The 17,861-nt window shown below is 44.8% G+C and overlaps 1 protein-coding gene across 2 annotated transcripts in view; it reads right to left on the reverse strand.

Annotated features, from left to right (window-relative positions):
• The window catches only part of Ern1 (endoplasmic reticulum to nucleus signaling 1), a 97,766-nt gene that overhangs the window by 11,598 nt on the left and 68,307 nt on the right, over positions 1-17,861 (reverse strand). For both annotated transcript variants that reach the window (XM_055592268.1, XM_055592267.1), the window contains exons 7-17: positions 16,813-16,914; positions 15,300-15,561; positions 13,640-13,718; positions 12,489-12,654; positions 8,333-8,451; positions 5,335-5,526; positions 3,593-3,845; positions 2,714-2,804; positions 1,829-2,018; positions 1,381-1,480; positions 930-1,129 (exon numbers count right to left, since the gene is read on the reverse strand). In XM_055592268.1, the coding sequence (XP_055448243.1) occupies positions 930-1,129; positions 1,381-1,480; positions 1,829-2,018; positions 2,714-2,804; positions 3,593-3,845; positions 5,335-5,526; positions 8,333-8,451; positions 12,489-12,654; positions 13,640-13,718; positions 15,300-15,561; positions 16,813-16,914 (1,754 nt within the window). The remainder of the gene's footprint in view (positions 1-929; positions 1,130-1,380; positions 1,481-1,828; positions 2,019-2,713; positions 2,805-3,592; positions 3,846-5,334; positions 5,527-8,332; positions 8,452-12,488; positions 12,655-13,639; positions 13,719-15,299; positions 15,562-16,812; positions 16,915-17,861) is intronic.

The raw sequence follows: 17,861 nt of genomic DNA on the forward strand, positions 1-17,861 counted from the left end.
GGCTCTGCCAGGTGCTCCATCACTGACAATCCGCCATCACACTCATCCTTGACAGTGACTCGTAATCTATTCTTGCCTGAAACATTTCTCTTGAATCTATACAGCTGTTTTATTTTGTTTTTTCAAGATAGGGTTTCTCACCAGGCTGGCCTTGAACTCAGAGATCTACCTGCCTCTTTCTCTTGGATCTAATCAAGCCTCTAGACTTAACTTTTAGCTTACAGAGAGAATAAAAGAACAGAGAGAACTATGAAGCAATGCCATAAAGAAACAAGCAAGCAGCCTAGAACGGGGCATTCAAGGACTTCTCAAGAGTAAGCATCAGAGAACAAAACAGGTAGGGAAGCTGCTGGGGGCCTGCTGAGGAATGTGAACACGGATTAGGTATTAGGAACAGGCTGGGAAGAGTGCTGACTGTTCAGATCTGATGAGATGGTGGGAGAAGGCATTGTTATTAGAAACAAGTGCTGCTGCATCTAGGGGTGAAGGGCGGAGACGCCTGCTCCTTACATTTAAATGGTCCAGTCACAGGTAAACACAGGAAGACAGAGCAAACCTACATTATGTAGTAACAGTGACTCTGGGTGGCCCTAACAATCCTTCAATTTTATGTATGTCAACAGATTCTTAAAACAAAGGTATGGAGAAACAAAGCAAACTTAAATGAAAATTGAAGGTCTGCTTATCTTAGGCAAAACCTGACTCTCCAGGTTCCCAAAGGAAAGGGGGTAAAAAGCGACTGGGAGGGTTGGGAAAATGACAATGGTTCATATCTGTCTTTCTCATTTATCTATCAGAACGTGAAACTACGTGGAAAGTTCACAGAGCAGCTCTTTGTTAAAGAGATGCCATTTGCAGCCACATGTCCCTGGCCCCAGATCTTGAAACACATTGCTGTGGTTGTCTTTAAAATAGTCCCATTTACTTACAGGGTTCTCTTTGCAGTCTTCACTCAGCATCTCTGGGGCAATCCAGCCTTCAGTGCCAGGTACCCCCGAACGACGGCTGAAACTGTGCCTGCCTACTGCCAGCTTCTTGCAGAGGCCAAAGTCAGAAATCATGGCCTTGATCCTGCCATGTGCGTTGGGCATGGAGAGGAGAATGTTGTGGGGTTTCAGGTCTCTGTGAACTAGTAGAGAACTCCAAATTCATCCAACACTTACCACAAGTGACCCCAGCTTCCTTCAAGGGGTTGTGGGTCCTTGTCAGACTCCTAAATACCTGCTATGAGCTACAAAATAATCATTTTCAATTACCTAAGGTTCTCCCTCACACTCTTACACACCCTGTCAAAAGACCACTTAAATCCCCCTTTCCCCTATGCAGACCAGGTAGTTGGCCCCACCTGGGCCTTTAGCCTGGAAAAGGAAATCCTCTTACCAATGTTGAGAGAGTGCAGGTGTGCCAGGCCTGAGGCGGTCTGCTGGAGCAAGGTGATAGGCTCTAGACCAAGGTGGGCAAAGTCCTTCTGCTCCACATACTGTAAGAGACACAGCACAAGTAGAAGAAAGGGAGCCAGAGATCTGCCAGCCACAACCCACCTGCCCAGGAATGCTGAGCGGACCTCTCCATTAAAAACTGGGGTGATGAAAATGCTATGCATTTGTGGCTGGTGCTTGAGTGGACACCAAACTGTATACTTAAGTTGAGCAGAAGTAACGTTTGTAACTGCACTGTAACTTCAATAAAGTTAATAAAGCAAAGTTTAAAAAATAGCAAATAGATACTTCCTGAACACATGCCACTGGGTAGGAGAGGGGGCTGCAGTGGCTGTGCCAAAGCTGTCACTGACCCTGTCACTGTCACTAGAAAGGCCAGCCAGACCTACCTCTTGCAGGGTGGCTGCACACAACTCAATGGCAATGTAGTGGAACTGCCGGTCCTTCTCTGTGCAAAAGTAGCGGATGACATTCGGGTGCTCATCTGATTCTCGAAGCAGCTGGACCTCACGGTCTGCAAAGCTGAAACATTCAGGAAGGATCCTCTTCACAGCCACATCACGGTTGTCAAACATGCCTCTGTGGGACAGGAAGTAGTAGCAGAGTTTGCTTAGTGCACACTGGGCTGTAGACATGAGCTCAGCTCTGTAAGATGCAATGTTCCCTTCTTCCAGTATCAGCCACCTCAGCTTCAAGGCCCATAGACCCTGGCCAACCTCCATCAGTCCATAGTTATCACTTCTCTTTTAGTGTCTACCTTTAAGTCAATTTGACACAAACTAGAGTAATTTAGGAAGATGAATTCTCAACTGAGAAAACACCTCCATAAGATTTGCCTATAGGCAATTCTGTACTACATTTTTCAAATTGGTGATTGATGGGGGGAGGCGTAGCCCATTTTGAGTGGTACCACCCCTGGGAAGGCGGTCCTGGATCTAAAAGAGGCAGGCTAAAAAGCAATGAATAGCAAGCCAGTAAGAAGTACTTCTCAGCGGCTTCTACTTCAGTTCCTGCCTTGGGTTCTTGTCCTGACTTCAATTGCCTGTGATGTGGAAGTGTAAGTAAAATAAAGCCCCTTCCTCCCCAAGTTGCTTTCGGTCATGGTATTTTTATCATAGCAACAGAAACTCTTATCACAGTGTGGGAGCTCACTAGAGGCAAGGCTCATCTGCCTTGATCGTCACTTTGACCCTGCTATGCCCCAGGAACCTGGCACTTAAAACTTCAATCTGGCATGCACTCTCACAGCTGGGGGACTGGGTCCCACCACTCACTTGTATACAATTGTGCCCTCAGCTCCATGGCCCAGGACATCCTTGGGGCAGAATGAAATTTTTCCAACAATCACCACTCTGGTTTCTTCATCTGGGACAAAACAGGAAGAAGAGGTCATTTTAAAAAGACACCACCGAAGAACTTTGAGGGTGAAAGGGCTTCCTGATTTCTCAGTATGACTTGGGATTTAAGAGGGTCTATATCCCAGATTCCTGGTGGAAAAGAGCGAGGCCCATTGCTCATTTATGCTCAGGGACACTGCCTCCTCCCCAGAATTCTGTCCCCTGCTCTTACAACATTCTTTTCTTCTGCCTTTACATTATCTTATTTGAGAAAGTCTTTAACTTTCCCAAAGAAAAGAATGCTCTGTGGAGTCTCATGTTTAGTTAACAAAATTTAGGTGAACACCACCAAAAAAAAACAAAAACAAAAACAAAAAACAAAGAAGGTCTACCTCAGAGATCCATCTCTAGAACATTTCAGTGTGCTGGAACAGGTAAAATAAAGAGGCTGCTTAGAACTAGGGGCTCTATAGCGCAATCTCTGTAGCAATCCTCCAAGATGTGGGGCCTGACAACCGGTTAAGCCCACTCCCCACAAGGAAAGTGGGTCACTTTTTGAATGTGGCCAGTGGCTAGTCTCAGGAATTCACTTAAGCCAGATGGGAAACTTCCCTCTGGTCAACAGCAGTAGATGCCATAGCCCAGCAGATTAAAGATGAAGAAGAGCTAGAACAGGATACCATGAAAGGGCAGAAGCCCCTATCCCACAAACCTATAAGTGGGAAGAAACTAGGATAGAACATGCTGAGCCCTCAGGAGTGAGTCTTGGAAGGTGTTTCAGGTGATGTTCAAAGACACAGTGGGAACTGTCTTTACCCTCATCATCCAGCTCCAGGGAGGGGCTGGTGGCAGCCTTGGAGGCAGAGCTGCTGGAGTGGTTGGAGGCTCTGGGGGATGGGCTGGGGCTGCTGGTGCCTGAGCTCTCTGAGAAGAGGCCAGATGAATCCAGGAACTCAGGATCCTGGGTAAGGTCTCCATGTGAGTGGAAGGGGAGCTGCTGTTGCTGCAGGAGCTGAATTCTCTCCAGTTCTTTTTGGAACTGTTGGTGCTGGAGCTGCTGATGTATGCTCTGTGAAGAGAAATACACATCCAGGCTAGCGTAGCTGGGAAACAAGTCACAGGGAGAGGTGTTCCCTGAGGCCAATGAGGCAGGCAAACTTCATTTGAACCCCGCGAGGCACAAGGCCAGAGAGAAGCCACATGGAGACAGAAGTAAGATTCAGTAATCTTACTCCGAAGAGCCCACAGTCTAAGCCTGGAGGGGGCTGGTGAGACTGAGTGGTAACCAGGAGGAGCACCTGAAGGGATCCTGCACTAGAAAGAGGGCTAAACCAAGGGGGAAGTTCCCATTTAATCTTAGAAATTAGTGACTTTTAAGGACACCTGGGAGTGTTGTCAAAGTGAAACCAAATAGAAACAATGGTTAGAGGTACATAGGGGCCTAGTGGGTAGGGGGAAAGCTCTGGTCCACAACTGTGCCTGAACAGAGGTTAGAACAGGGGGGCCTGAAGTCTAGAAGGCAGCTGGAGGCTGTGGTCCAGAATGAGGCAGTGTGGGGTTGAACTACGATGCCTGGCTAAGGTTCTGCTCCATTGTGCTGCCACCCAGCACCCTCTTCTCCAGTACTCAGAAGACTTTGCTCCAGCATCATGAGCCACATCAGTGGTCTGTAATTACTCTTGCCTGGGCATGGGAGGTGGACTAAAGGGGAACTTTCCAGCTTTTTTTGAATCCAGGGTCAAAGTTCTGGGTGTGCCACCTACTAGCCAAGTACCTCAGGAAGTCATGTGGCCTCCCTAAACCTCCTACTGCGGACAAAGAATAAATAATAATAATAAATAGACCTTATAGACTGTGTGAGGTTAAAAAGACTAGGTAACGGTCTTTTGTCCACAGAAAGCAAAGCATGTAGTCTGTCTTCCCTACTTGATGGGGACAAGAGCTGCCTGTGTGCTGGTGTTCTGAAGAGACAACTCCACAGGCTTGAACAACTTGCTGAAGGGACTACTGTCTGCTCACATACAACATCATTGTTTTGAATCATACACAACTAGAAAGTGAAAGGAATTAGCAGCTCACCCTTTACACTTTAGTTGATCTCATAGGTAGTGTATGAAGAAGCAGATTTTCATCTGCTGGCCTTCCTTTTAAAAAACAAGTACAATTAACTATTTAAAATGATCATAGGCAGGGTTAGACATCAACCTTTATACCCTTTTTTGAAAAACAGTAAGATTTAGTTATAAAACTGTCCTTTTATAAGAAGCTAGGGATGTTTTTGAAAATAAGCAAATTTTTTTTTTCCTTTTTTCTTTTCTTTCTTTTTTAAGACTGAGTCTCACTACATAGCCCCTTGCTGGTTTTGAACTTGCTATGTAGACCAGCCTATCCTCAAACTTCAAGTGCTACAATTAAAGGCATACAACACCATACCTGGCTTAAATAGTGACTTTTAAATATGAAACATATTGGCTGCTTTCATATGGCTCTCACTGACATCCAGTACTTGACAGAGAGGTATCAGAACATGGAGGACAATGAGAAAGGTCAAACCTTACCAGTGGGTAAGTGATGATGAAGGCCACCCATCCAATCAGCAGGAAGGTGCTCAGGATAATAGTAGCCATGTCCTTGAGCATGGAGTCCACAGGGGCCTCAGGCTTGGCAGGGGCACGGGACAGCTTTTCTTCTATATCCTGAGACATGGTGGTTGGTATGTTTTCTGAAGTCTGGCCAACTAGGTTGATAACCTTGTATAAAAGAGATTTGGTAAATGTCTAGCCAGATATAGATGAAGTTAGCACCCAAGAGAAGCCATGTCTACTTAAAATGTAGGACTAAACTCAAATATTTTTTTTTTCTAGTTCATCAAAAGTCTGGTAGACTTTTGCTACTGTTGCTTCTTTCTAAGTAATTGCTGTAACAAACCATAAATTCTGCAGTGATATTGTCATTGTTCACAGAGATTTCAGAACAATATATTTGGAAATACCTTTAGACCCTGACATTCTTTTTTTCTTTTTTCAAGACAGAGTTTCTCTATGTAGCCTTAGCTATCCTGGACTTTGTAGACCAGGACGACCTGGAACTCACAGAGATCCATCTGCCTCTGCCTCCCTAAGTGCTGGGATTACAGACCACTGTGCCCGGCTCTTTTAAAATTTTCAGTGATAAATTTCAATGATAAATTAACAACTTCTAATAGTAGATTTGCTATTTAAGGGAAACTGTAAAATCACCTAAGTCAACTGTAGAGAAAAGTCTAGTGAAAAGTTGGCCATCAATTTGATATCTTTTCACATTGAAAAATTAGGCTAGCTGGGGCATGCAGAAGATCGTAGGTTTAATCCCCACACGACCGACCGACCGACCGACCGACCGACCGACCGACCGACCAACCAACCAACCAACCAACCAAACCACAAAAACAAATAAGGCTCTTTAAGAATGAAGATCTGAGTTCGAATCCCAGGAACCCACAAACAAAGCCAGGGAGAAGAGTATGTGCACCTATAACCCCATCGGTGGGGTGAGGTGGAGGCAGGGGAATCACTGGAACTTGGTCATCAGTTTAGCTCTAGATTTAGTGAAAGATTCTGCCTTTCACTGGGAATAAGGTGGCGGGAGCAGAACATCTAACATCTTCTAGCCTCCTTACATTCACCATGCCCCCATGTTGACACACATACACACACACATACACACGCACGCCAAAAAACCAAGAAGGCTGTACGTATGTATGTAGTGCAGGCATGTACCTAATATATCTAACAAAGCAGTGAAGCCACTTCCTTAGGTTGTTTTAAATTTTCAGGAATTCCCAAACTAAAATAATTTATTCAAGAGTTCTATTAGTTTTCCAAAGTTACAGAAATGTATCAGATGCCTTTATTAAATAAATGCTTATGATAAATAAATAAATAAGTGGAATTCTTATAGATGCTCCAAATTAAATCAGATAATCATGTAGCTTCCTCCGGGACAGTTTAGAAGACACACAGATCTGTGTTCAACTCAGCTAGTGTTCCCTGTGTGTCCACCAACACTAACACACAGCTTCCTGGCCTTGCACACTAGGTTTTCCACATGCTTACATCACTACACGTTCTCCTTTAAGACATCAGCCTTTGGTGCCTTCTCTCCCTTCCAGCTGCTATCGGAGTGCATCCAGGTACAAACCTCTTTTAAAGGTTCATGCCTCCTTTATAGTGCATCCCACAGTGCATGGGGAGAATGGCTTGTTTCGTACATAGCATGTGGCTGAGAAATGTGTGCTGAGCATATGACAAGGAGAACATTTATTTTAATTATATTAACTGTTCAGTATATTAACTGTGCTTAAAAAGACAGCTGTGGGGCTGGAGAGATGGCTCAGTGGTTGAATTCAGGTACTGTTGTTGCAGAGAATCTGAGTTTGGTTTCTATCACCCACGTCAGGCAGCTTACAACTACCCGTGACTCCAGCTTCTGGCCTTTGCAACCTGACAATCTGAGTTTGACCTCTGGGTAAAAGGAAAAAAACAATTTCTGCAAGTTGCCCTTACTTTCACACCTGTACCATGGCACATATGTGTGTACACACACGTACACCTACACAAACACACACCACCACCATCATCATCATCAATTAAAAAAAAGAACATTTTTAAAGACCTCCTTGCTCAATATCAGATGGTTAAATATAAAATTTTGGATCATGGCCACTTCTGGGTATTAGATTAATTGTATTCTCTTATTTTCTTCTTTATACTTTTGTAAGTATGCAATATTTAATAGGATCTTAGGCTGAGAATATAGCTCAGTGTAGGGCTCTTGCCTAGCATACATAATGCGTTCGGTTCAATTTCCAGCATTGAACAAGTCAAATAAATGGAATTGATTACTTTGAGCTGGGCACAGTGGCACATGCCTGTCATCAAAGCACTCAGAGGCAGAGGCAGGCAGATCTCTAAGTTCAAGGTCAGCCTGATCTACAAATTGAGCCCAGGATAGCCAAGGCTACACACAGAAACCCTGTCTCAGAAAACCAACCAACCAACCAACCAACCAACCAAGTTTCTCAAGTGATTTGTTAGACCACAGACCGCCCCTGGCAGTAGCTCTTGTTCTTCAAACTCTCCCCCAGTCTAGGCCACTTCTCTATTACCACTCTCCACTTAGTGGGGCTGCAGGAGTCCAGGCCTGAAGAGCTAGCTCACTAAGGCCTTCAGAAACCTCCAAGTCCACTTTGTTGGTCATGCAGGCCAGGAAAAAAAATACCCCTAACCCTCTGTACCTGATCAGGAACAGCCAATAAAGTACCAGCAGATGGAGGTAAAATAACAAGTTTGAGCACCTGGGAGCTTTTGACTCAAGTTCCAAGCTTCTTCTCAGAGTCTCTTTCCACTCTGTCCTCTCTTCAGGACAAGGCATGCTTTGAGGACACCATCTGTGTGAACAGTTCCAGTACACAGTTCCCTCATGCTCCCCCAACAGGGCAGACCAGCTGAGGCCCTGATCTAGTCCATTAATACCTGTTAGGAAAAGCCAAAGCCATGAGTTCACGTCCCCACTTACTTCCTCAAAGCTCCTTTTTTCTGAATCAGCTGGAATCACATTTTCTCGATGTTTGGGCAGGTTGTTGGGAAACCTCTCCAGCATCTTAGTAGATGCGGACAGAGGAGTTTCATGGTGTCCTATAAGAGGAAACAAACTTTTAAACAGATTCTAGGCAGTGGTGGATCCCAATACAAAATTTCAGTAACTCTCTACCTGCTGAGGGAATCTTTTCTACAAGGCGATCCCTTATCTATATGGCAAGAAAAGGGAAAGGCAGCCACTGGAGAGTTAGCATGAAAACAAATTCCCCCACCCCACCCCAAGACAGGGTTTCTCAGTGTTTAACTGCCCTGGCTGCCCTGGAACTCCCTTTATAGACTAGGCTGGCCTCAAACTTACAGAGATCCATCTGCCTCTGCCTGCCAAGATCTGGAATAAAGGTGTGTGCCACCACTGCCAGGCTCAGAAACAGAAATTTTATAGTATGTGATAGCACTCACTTTTAATCCCAGCTCTTGGAAGGCAGTGGAAGGTGTATCTCTGTGCATTTAAGACTAGCCTGGTCTACATAGTAAGTTCCAGGCCAGCCAGAGCTAAACAGTAAAGCCTTTCTCCAAACAAACACCTAAAAAACACTCCCCACCCCCAATAGAAACTTTAGGACTGAAGAGATGGTCAGTCAGTAAAGTACTTGTGAAAGCAAGAGGACCCAAATTTGATCTCCAGAGCCCATGTAGAAAAGTTGGCAACATATGTAATCCAGTGGGGGATGGAGACAAATTGATCCCTGGAGCTTGCTGCCTAGGTAGCCTAACTTAATCAGTGAATTCCAGGCCAATGAAAGAGTCCGCCTTAAAAAGTAAGGTGGATAGGGCCAAAGGAATGACACATGAAGTTGTCCTCTAGTCTCCATAAGGATATGTGCACACATGTGAAATACAAATTTTAAAATAAAACAAGTTGTATCAGTTGATGGCAGAATACAGTCTTCTGCTTCTTTTTGAATGATTTACTTTTATTATTAATTACATGCATGTGTGTGGGTAAGTGCAGTACCCAAGGACAGGCGACAGAGTCTCCGGGAGTTGGGATCACATGTGGTTGTGAGTCATTTGACATGGGTGCTGGGAACCAAACTTAGGCCCTAGGCAAGAGCAGTGAGTGCTCTTAACCACTGAGCCACCTCTCCCGCCCAATATTCTGTTGCTTTTGCAAATTAAAAAAAAAAAAAAAACAGAACAAAACACACCTCTGTCCTTGTCATGGGAGGTATCAAGGATGTTTGGGATATGCTGTAAAGCAAGGCTTGTATGGGCGCATGTGCTCAACTCAGGAAGCAGTGTGATGCTGCATTCATGTTTAAGAATTTCTTTCTCTGCTTTTTCTAGCACCATCGGTCTGTAAGGCTACCAAGCTCCCTTCTGCGCATTTCAGCTGCTCAGGCAAAGCTCTGCTCCTCCTCCTAGCTACAGCTGAGCTTCCACCTAAAGGAGTGGTGAGTAACTGCGAAAGAACTACAGGAACTAAGAGGACAGGATGGGTGCAGACTGATGGGCACTCACTTGCTCACTGCTCTGTACGGACAACTTCATGACTACCTAGCATTCAGCACACCTCAACTCCACCCCTACTGTGTGCAATAAACGAAACAAAGTAACTACAACAAACAACTGGAGTTGCATATCACTGAGCTTGAAAATATGTTCAGTTTTAAAATCAAATGGTTTTATCATAGGCTCGAAAAGCCCCATCAGTTTTCCTTTCTGTTCTCTCATTGGGATCAGCTCTTTGCTTGATTCAGGCTTTTCATTTCATACTCTTTTTTTTTTCTTCTTTGTGGCTGTATGTATAGATCACAGGTCATCAGGTATCTTCTTCAATTACTTCTCTACCTTACTATTATTTAAAAACTTTTTTTTTTTTTTTTAAGAGACAAGGTCTCTCACTGAAACTGGAGCAAAATATTTCAACTAGATGGGCTGGCCAGTGAATCCTGGGATCCTCCCATCTCTGCCTTTCTATACTTTTTTGTTTGTTTCTCTGTGTAGCCCTGGCTATCGTGGGCTACACAGGTCATCCTCTGTAGAGCAGGCTGGCCTTGAACTCAGATATCTGCCTGCCTCTGTCTCCCGAGTGCTGCACCAGCACTGCCGGCTCACCTGGCTTTTTATAAGGGTTCACAGCCTCACAGAGGAAATACTTTGCCTACTGCCTCATTCATTTCCTCAGCTCCTAACCCACAATCTCTCTAATACTGTTTGAAACCTGTAAAGACTGTTTGCCATGTGTACCAAGGCAGAACTTGACAGGAACTAGACAAAGCTTGCATTTCTTGATCTCTTTACTCTCTCATCTGACCTCAATCTTTTCAGGTTGTTTCTACCTGAAAAGATGTGGTTCTTTAAGAGGAACTTACTTTTGTTCTGAACCATCACAAAGTTTCTCTTGTCTACCATGGCAGGCTGAGGCATGCTTTGCTTTACAAAAGGGTTTTCCCCCATGTGGCTGCCTATGTCAGAACTCTGAATCAGACTTGGTGGTGGGCCCAGGAATCTGCATGTGGGTAACCATAGGTCACAGAGGCCAACCAACAAGAGACCAATGGCCAGGAGAAATGAGGCTGTCCTTCTACAGGCTACCCTGGATTACAATGTCCTGTCTACTCTACCCCCTGATGCCCAGTCCTACTGCTGAGAGGTCTATGTATCTGTAAGGCCATCTACCAATAGACTGGTAGAGAAGTTACTGAGATTCCTTATAAACAAGCTCCCGCTGAGGAGGGACATTCAGTAATATCCCACTGTATACTTAGAACCAACCATTCTGAAAGCCTATCCTAAGGTTCTCAAATATTTTTATATAAATAGCACCCAATCTTTGTGAATTATCTGTCTTTGGGAAAACAGGCCCAGACACGGAAGCAAAAGGTGCAGGGCCAGCTTCTGTCTGGAACTCCTGCGCTGTGTCTCCAATGGCAGTTCACACCTCCGTGACAAAGCAGTGGGTGATCCTGAACACCAGGTCAAGGTTACTGTTGGGGATGGGAAACAGAGCAGCAACAGACCACACCTTTTGATTTATTAGATTCATTTTATCTTCAAAATGAGTGTGATGGTGGGGTATCTTACAGTCTTCCACAAGAACCAAAGGCCGGATTTTAACATTAACGGGTACAAGCAGTGGCCCTGGTTATGCATCCCCACTGCTTTATTTTAAGCTGACCAACTACAGAGTTCCCCAAAGGGGACCTCAGAATTGTGAGATCCTTACTTATCGACCTCTTGGAACTTTGTTAGCTTTCTTCGTTGTCTTACTTTGACACTTTAGAGGGATTTTAGAGGGATCTCATTTTCCAGTTCTGTCATGGAGGCTTCTTGTACATTTTAGTACTTTCATACACATTTCCTTTGTGTCACTTGTTAACCATTGCCAGGCAGTTTTTGGACCCTTAACTGGTGCCTAAAGCCAAGTAGCCTATGGCCCTGGTTTCCTCCTCAGTGAAGGGAAAGTATTGTGAGAGGGAGTGAAGAAGCCAAGCATAGTAGGGCATAGCTGTCAGCCTAGCGCTTGGGAAGCAGAGACTGAACGATTTGCGGGCAGCCTGAGCAACATAGTGAGATTCTGTCTCACAACAATATGAAACACACCAAAAAAATTAGACTGAGAAAAAAGAAACTCCCCTAGGACCACGCTGTGATGCCCCCCAAAACAGCTCAGACTCTTCACAGCTGTTGATTCTGGTTTCTCTTCAGGTTGCATACATCTTCTGTCTTTACTCCACAACTGTCAATTATCATGGGTCTTCAAACAGGACAGTCCAGCCTCTTACCCACGTTCATTCCTACTCCATATGAACAGCCTCGGTGTTTTTAGTTATAGAGCAGAAATAACAAGGGTACCCACCGCACTGTGAGGAACAGGAAACGGACATTTTGTGCCTTAAAATTACCCCAAGGCATTTGAAGCTTGAACATTATAGAAACCGTTTTTAGAGACCTGATTCGGTAACCTGGGAGTCTGTAACTCCTTGGAAACGAAACTATTTCCAGGTCTAAACAACCCTGAATCGGACAGAGCACACAATGCATTCAGAATCAAGAGCAGCACAAACCAGAAGGATGGGCTTCTGCCCACCAGGAGGCAGCAGTTACCACACAACAAAAGCAGCTCTTACCTATGAGAAGCCAGTAATTCCTTAAGTAGTTCAGCTTGCTCTTTCCTTTGAGTCCAGAGTCAAACTTGAGGTCTGTGCTGGGGGTGATCACGCATTCTCCTTTGTCTCCAATGGTGACACCATCTGTCTGGGGACCTTCCAGCAAAGGAAGAGTGCTGCCTCTGGGCTGTGGAGATGGGATCTGGTGAGCTGGAGGGCTTGCAGGACGTTTCCTTAAGTCCTGCAGCACATCCCCTCAACCACTGTCTACTCAACAATCAAAGCTTGACACAAAGGTCCTGGGACCAGGCAAGGGAAGCTCTACTGACACTATTTCAGATTTTTGTTTGAGATAGGCCTCAATCAGGCTGGACTTGAGCTCCATATCCTCCTGTCTCTTCCTCACAAGTGCTGGGATCACAGGCATGTACTATCATGTCTGGCCCTTTTCGGTTTCTTATGTTTAGGCACAGGAAGAACATGCATTATAGAACTCCAAGAAGCTATTATTAGAAATTATATGAAACTATATGGGACTATATGGAAGAGAATGAGGGGATATGTACTAGTTCCAGATGATGGAATTGATAGTGAGGAATAAACTCCAGACCCTGATGAGCTGACAGAGGCAGGAGTGGCCTCACTGCTTCAGCAGCCAACCAACTCAGCAGGCCGACAATACACAAACAAGCAGCCCAGACACTAGAGCAGGATTGTAATGTCCCAGACACTCAGTGAGAGTGCTCAAAGCAGGTTGGTGAAGAATAACGAGGTCACAAAGGGTGGAAGGGATTTAGCAGAGGAATGGCGCAACAGAGGCTCAGAAGGAAGACTTGGGAGTTTGGGGGGGATTATGGAGAAGATGTGTTTGTCTGGGTCATGCAACTCCCCCAAACTAGCAGAGTGGTAGGACTAGCTTGAAGAAAGCCTGAGGATTAGATCTGAATGCAACAGCCATGGGGAGTTAACAGCGCTTCCTGCTTTAAGAAGCTGCTCTGTCAACTATCCAGCTCTCAAAGTAAAATCTGGATATGCAGAAGCTGGTCATGATTCACTGAGCTCTGTATTTCCTTTCAATTAGATAGTTACATATAATTCAAGATCACTTTTTGCTAAAAAGGAACAAAAGCAGTCAAAAAAATTGTATTTTTAGGTCCCCAAAGTTGACTCACCACAACGGCAACCCCCTCATGCACCATTGAGGGAGAGGCATAGAGACTGGTGGAGTACTTCCCAACATACAGTGTAGGCCTGGGGATAAAACAGAAACATACATCCTGAAGTCATTTCATGTCCAAACTCCACACACAGCGGCCTCCAAGATAGCACACTCATTGACCCAAGTATCAGCCGCCACACACGGACCAGGCAACTCTCACAGGAAAAGGTGGCAGGGTACTATAGGGTGACAGGACAGTGGGATTTCAGGCCCCAGTTTTACCCATCACCTACGGAATGGGAAGCCTCACTTTCCTCACCTGAAAAATGCCAGGACTGGACTAGACTGAGTCCAGTCCAGCCTGAGGAAAGGGCTGTACTGATGACCAGCAGGAGATCGTGTACTCAGCACCCACTGCTGGCTTCGCAGGTGACCCTAACCAGCACCCTTTCAGAACCATCACCATGCTTTCTGAGGACTTCAAGGGCTCAGCAGAGGAACAAGGAACTGCTACAATGCAGATGCTGAGAGGAAAAGGAATGCACAAGCCAGGAGGCTTGGAATCCCAGTATAATAGCATGTTTGAGGCCAGTGTAGGCTCATGAGACCCTGTCTCAAATTAAAACAAACAAACAAACAAACAAAAAAACACACAAAAAAGAGGAGGAAAAAAAGAGAAACTCCAGTTCAAACTGAGTAATATTTCCTGGTAATCTGTTCCTACCCGAGACACCACAGAGGGCTGTCTTGTACCAGCATGGAAACAGTAAAAATTATACCTACAGACCCTACTATTACTACTATCAGGAGCCTTGGATCAGTTACCTTTGAAATTGTTCAAAATTATCCAACTTCTTTCAACAAATTACCTTCTACTAAATGGTGTCTCACTCTAGACAATAACACATATATGATCATATCTCAACTTCTCCACAAATCTATAAAGTAGGAAGACTGAGGCCCAGCCGGTTAAGTGACTTGACAGGCTTTTATCAGGTGGGTATGAAGAATACACGCCTGCTAAGTCTCGGTCACATACATTGTAATACTTTTTTTTTTCTGATTTTTAAGGTGAGTATGACATACAATATAAATTTAAAATATACATTTTTATGCTACAGTCTCCTACTCATATTTTATAGTCAATGTTCAAGAAGTCCAGGTGGGTAATCCCATCACTTAGGAGGATGAGGGGGAAAGATTCTTAAGTTTGAGGCCAGTCTGGGTTACATAATGAGACTTTCTCTCCAAATCCATAAACATAATACAGAACCAGAGAGAGAGAAACTGAAACATAAAGGGGCACCCCCCAAGGCTTGCATTCTGAGGTTCCTAAATGAGCATGCTTGGTGGGGGGGTGTTGTTTACTTGTTTGTTTTCAAGATAGGATTTCTCTGTGTAGCCCTGGATGTCATGGAACTCTCTGTAGACCAGGCTGACCTTGAACTCAAGAGATCCACCTGCTTCTGCCTCCCGGGTGCTGGGATTAAAGACATGTGCCACCACCCAGCTCCAAACAAGCCAGCATGGACTCTTAATGTTCTTTCTATGTGACCTCAGAGATGTCTGCCTGACTTCTTCCAGTATGGGGTACATTACACTGCAGCAGCTCTAGAATGCCAGTGTTATGGTTGTCCTTTGCTGCCTGATCTGCCCCAACTCCTCCAACTCACGTCAGCTTGCTCTTGGCCTCTGTCTCCTTGGGAAATGGATACTTCCACTTGGTGATTCGCCCCACTTCCCCAGACATGAAGGTCAAGTAGCGTAGAGTCTCCACAGCAACGTTGATGTGCACCACCTTTCTCAGGCCCTCCCGCTGCCAGACGTAGAAGGCCACCACAGGAGAGGCATAGTTTTGGATCCACAAGACATCCCCAGATTCACTGTCCACAGTTACCACCAGTCCATCGCCATTGGACACAAAGTGGGACATCTCTAAAGATCAAACAAAGCGTGTCAACCACATTCTGCAGCCATGTCCTCCCTTCTCTTGGCGAGCTGCAGTCATTTCATTCAAGAGGAGACTTCTGGACTATTCTCAGGTCAAAAGAGGTCACTGGTTTTCAGTAAACTCTTCAGTATCAAGACACTGAGAGACGCCTGGCTTATAAATGTAAAATAGGCTTACTTTCCCAACTTCCTTCCTTTTCTTTCTTTCTCTTTTTAACAACTATTCTATCCAATAAGATAGAGTAAATGCTGAAGGGTAAGGAGCCAGTGCAAGTGCCCATGAAGCTGAGATTTTATAGCAATCATGTAAAACCTGTGACTCAAACCGAGAGTCAGACCTGTGTGTATCTGACCCCACAAAAGGCACTCAGAGACAAAGTATGTGAGGTCCTGAGCCAAGACAAATAGTCAGTCTTTCAGATACCAGGGTTAAGATAATAAATTTAGGTTGCATGATTATCATCTGAGTTGTAGAATGTTAAAACTAGAGAAGTTATTAGAGTATGAACCACATTTAAATGTGGCCTTCTTTTTTTTTTACTGTGGTACTAGGGATTGGGCTCAGGGAATTATGTATGCTAGGCAAGATTTTTGTTGTTTTGTTTTTGAGACAGTCTCTCCATGTAGCTCTGGCTTCCCTGGAACTCACTATGTAGGCCAGGCTGGCCTTGAACTCACAGAGATCTGCCTGCCTCTGCCTTCTTGGTGCCAAGATTAAAGGCATGGCCCACTGTGCCCAGCCTGGCAAGATTTTTAAGATTTATTTATTTTATGAGTATGAGTTAGTACCACACATGTGTCTGGTATTTGTGGAGACTAGAAGAAGGCATCTGATCTCCTGGGACTGGAGTTCTGGGCAGTTACGAGCCATCCTATGTTGGGAACTGAACTTGGGTCTTCTGAAAGAGTAACAAGTACTCTGAGCATCTCTTCAGGTCCCTAGAGTGACCTACTTGATGGGGTTATTGATGCCAAATGGTAATGTTTAATTCTATTGCCCATAGGCAGGTAGTATAAGTTCCTTCTATGATACACAGGGACTCAATGTGGGCCTGCCCTTCTCTCTGGCTAAAGCCATCACCATAAGCCCATGAAAAACCTGGAACTTAGTGATGAAAAAACAAACAAACAAACAAACAAACAAAAAGAAGCAAATCCCGCTTTCTGAAGAAATCATTTCTGGAGAGCAGGGTGTCGGCCTAACTCTGTGTGCGTGCTTCCCTCAGGCACACTCACTGTAGTCCACGTCGTCCTCGGGCAGCGAGGCTGCATAGTCAAAATAGGTGGCATTCCAGCGGAGCTCTCGGGCCTTGGTGTCATACATGGTGATGGTGTACTCTAGGGAGCACAGACCGGTCAGTTACCGTGGCGGGCTGGAGAACTACCGTGCTGTTACATAGCTACGACCAGAAGTTTTCACTAAATTGCATCAAGACTATCCGTGGGCAAAGACCAGGTAGAGGACTGAAGTCTCAGATACAAGAGGGAACCTGACAGAGACAAGTCACCCTGCCCTTGCTCTGCTCTGAAACCTACAGTTACAGAAGCGTTAGCCATATGGCTGTTTTTGGCCACTAAGTCTCAGGGTTATTACAGAGTAAAACACAGGCGATGTTAGAAATAGATGCCTAAGCCAGGCAGTGGTGGCGCACACCTGTGACCCCAGCACTTGGGAGGCACAGACAGGCAGTTCTCTGTGGGTTTGAGGCCAGCATGGTCTGTAGTGTGAGTCCAGGACAGCAAGGGCTGTAACACAGAGAAACCCTGTCTAGAAAAACCAAAACCAAATTTAAAAAAAAAAAAAAAAAAAAAAAAAAGAAAGAAAGAAAAAGAAAAAGAAATAGGTACCTAGAAGTGGGAGGTACCATAACAAAAACCTAAAACAGGTGGCACTGACTTTGGGACTAAGTGGTGGAAGGTAGAAAGGGTGACAAGTGGAGACAGTGTGAAAGAGCAGTGAGGAAACCACTAGGGTAGCCTAGTTATGAGCTTACATAGTACCTAACTACTAAGGCTACTACATGCAGCAACTTGGAAGACAGAAAAGGTACCTACTGCTCAGGGATCTAGCTAATGTGATTCAAGGCAGCAGGCAGAAAGAGCTAAGTGGTTTTCCTAACTGTGCATGACACGCTACAAGAAACTGCTTCAGTTTCCTTCCGAACAGGGATACAGAGGAAAGAGAGTACAGAGGAATATAGAGGAAAGAGAGCTCAGGATGGACTCTCCAGCTGGAAAAGACACATTAAAAAAAAAAAAAAAAAAAAAAAAAAAAAAAAAAAAAA

The sequence above is a fragment of the Psammomys obesus genome, unplaced genomic scaffold (genome assembly GCF_907164565.1).
Source record: "Psammomys obesus unplaced genomic scaffold, mPsaObe1.curated_primary_1811, whole genome shotgun sequence".
NCBI classification, from domain to species: domain Eukaryota; kingdom Metazoa; phylum Chordata; class Mammalia; order Rodentia; family Muridae; genus Psammomys; species Psammomys obesus.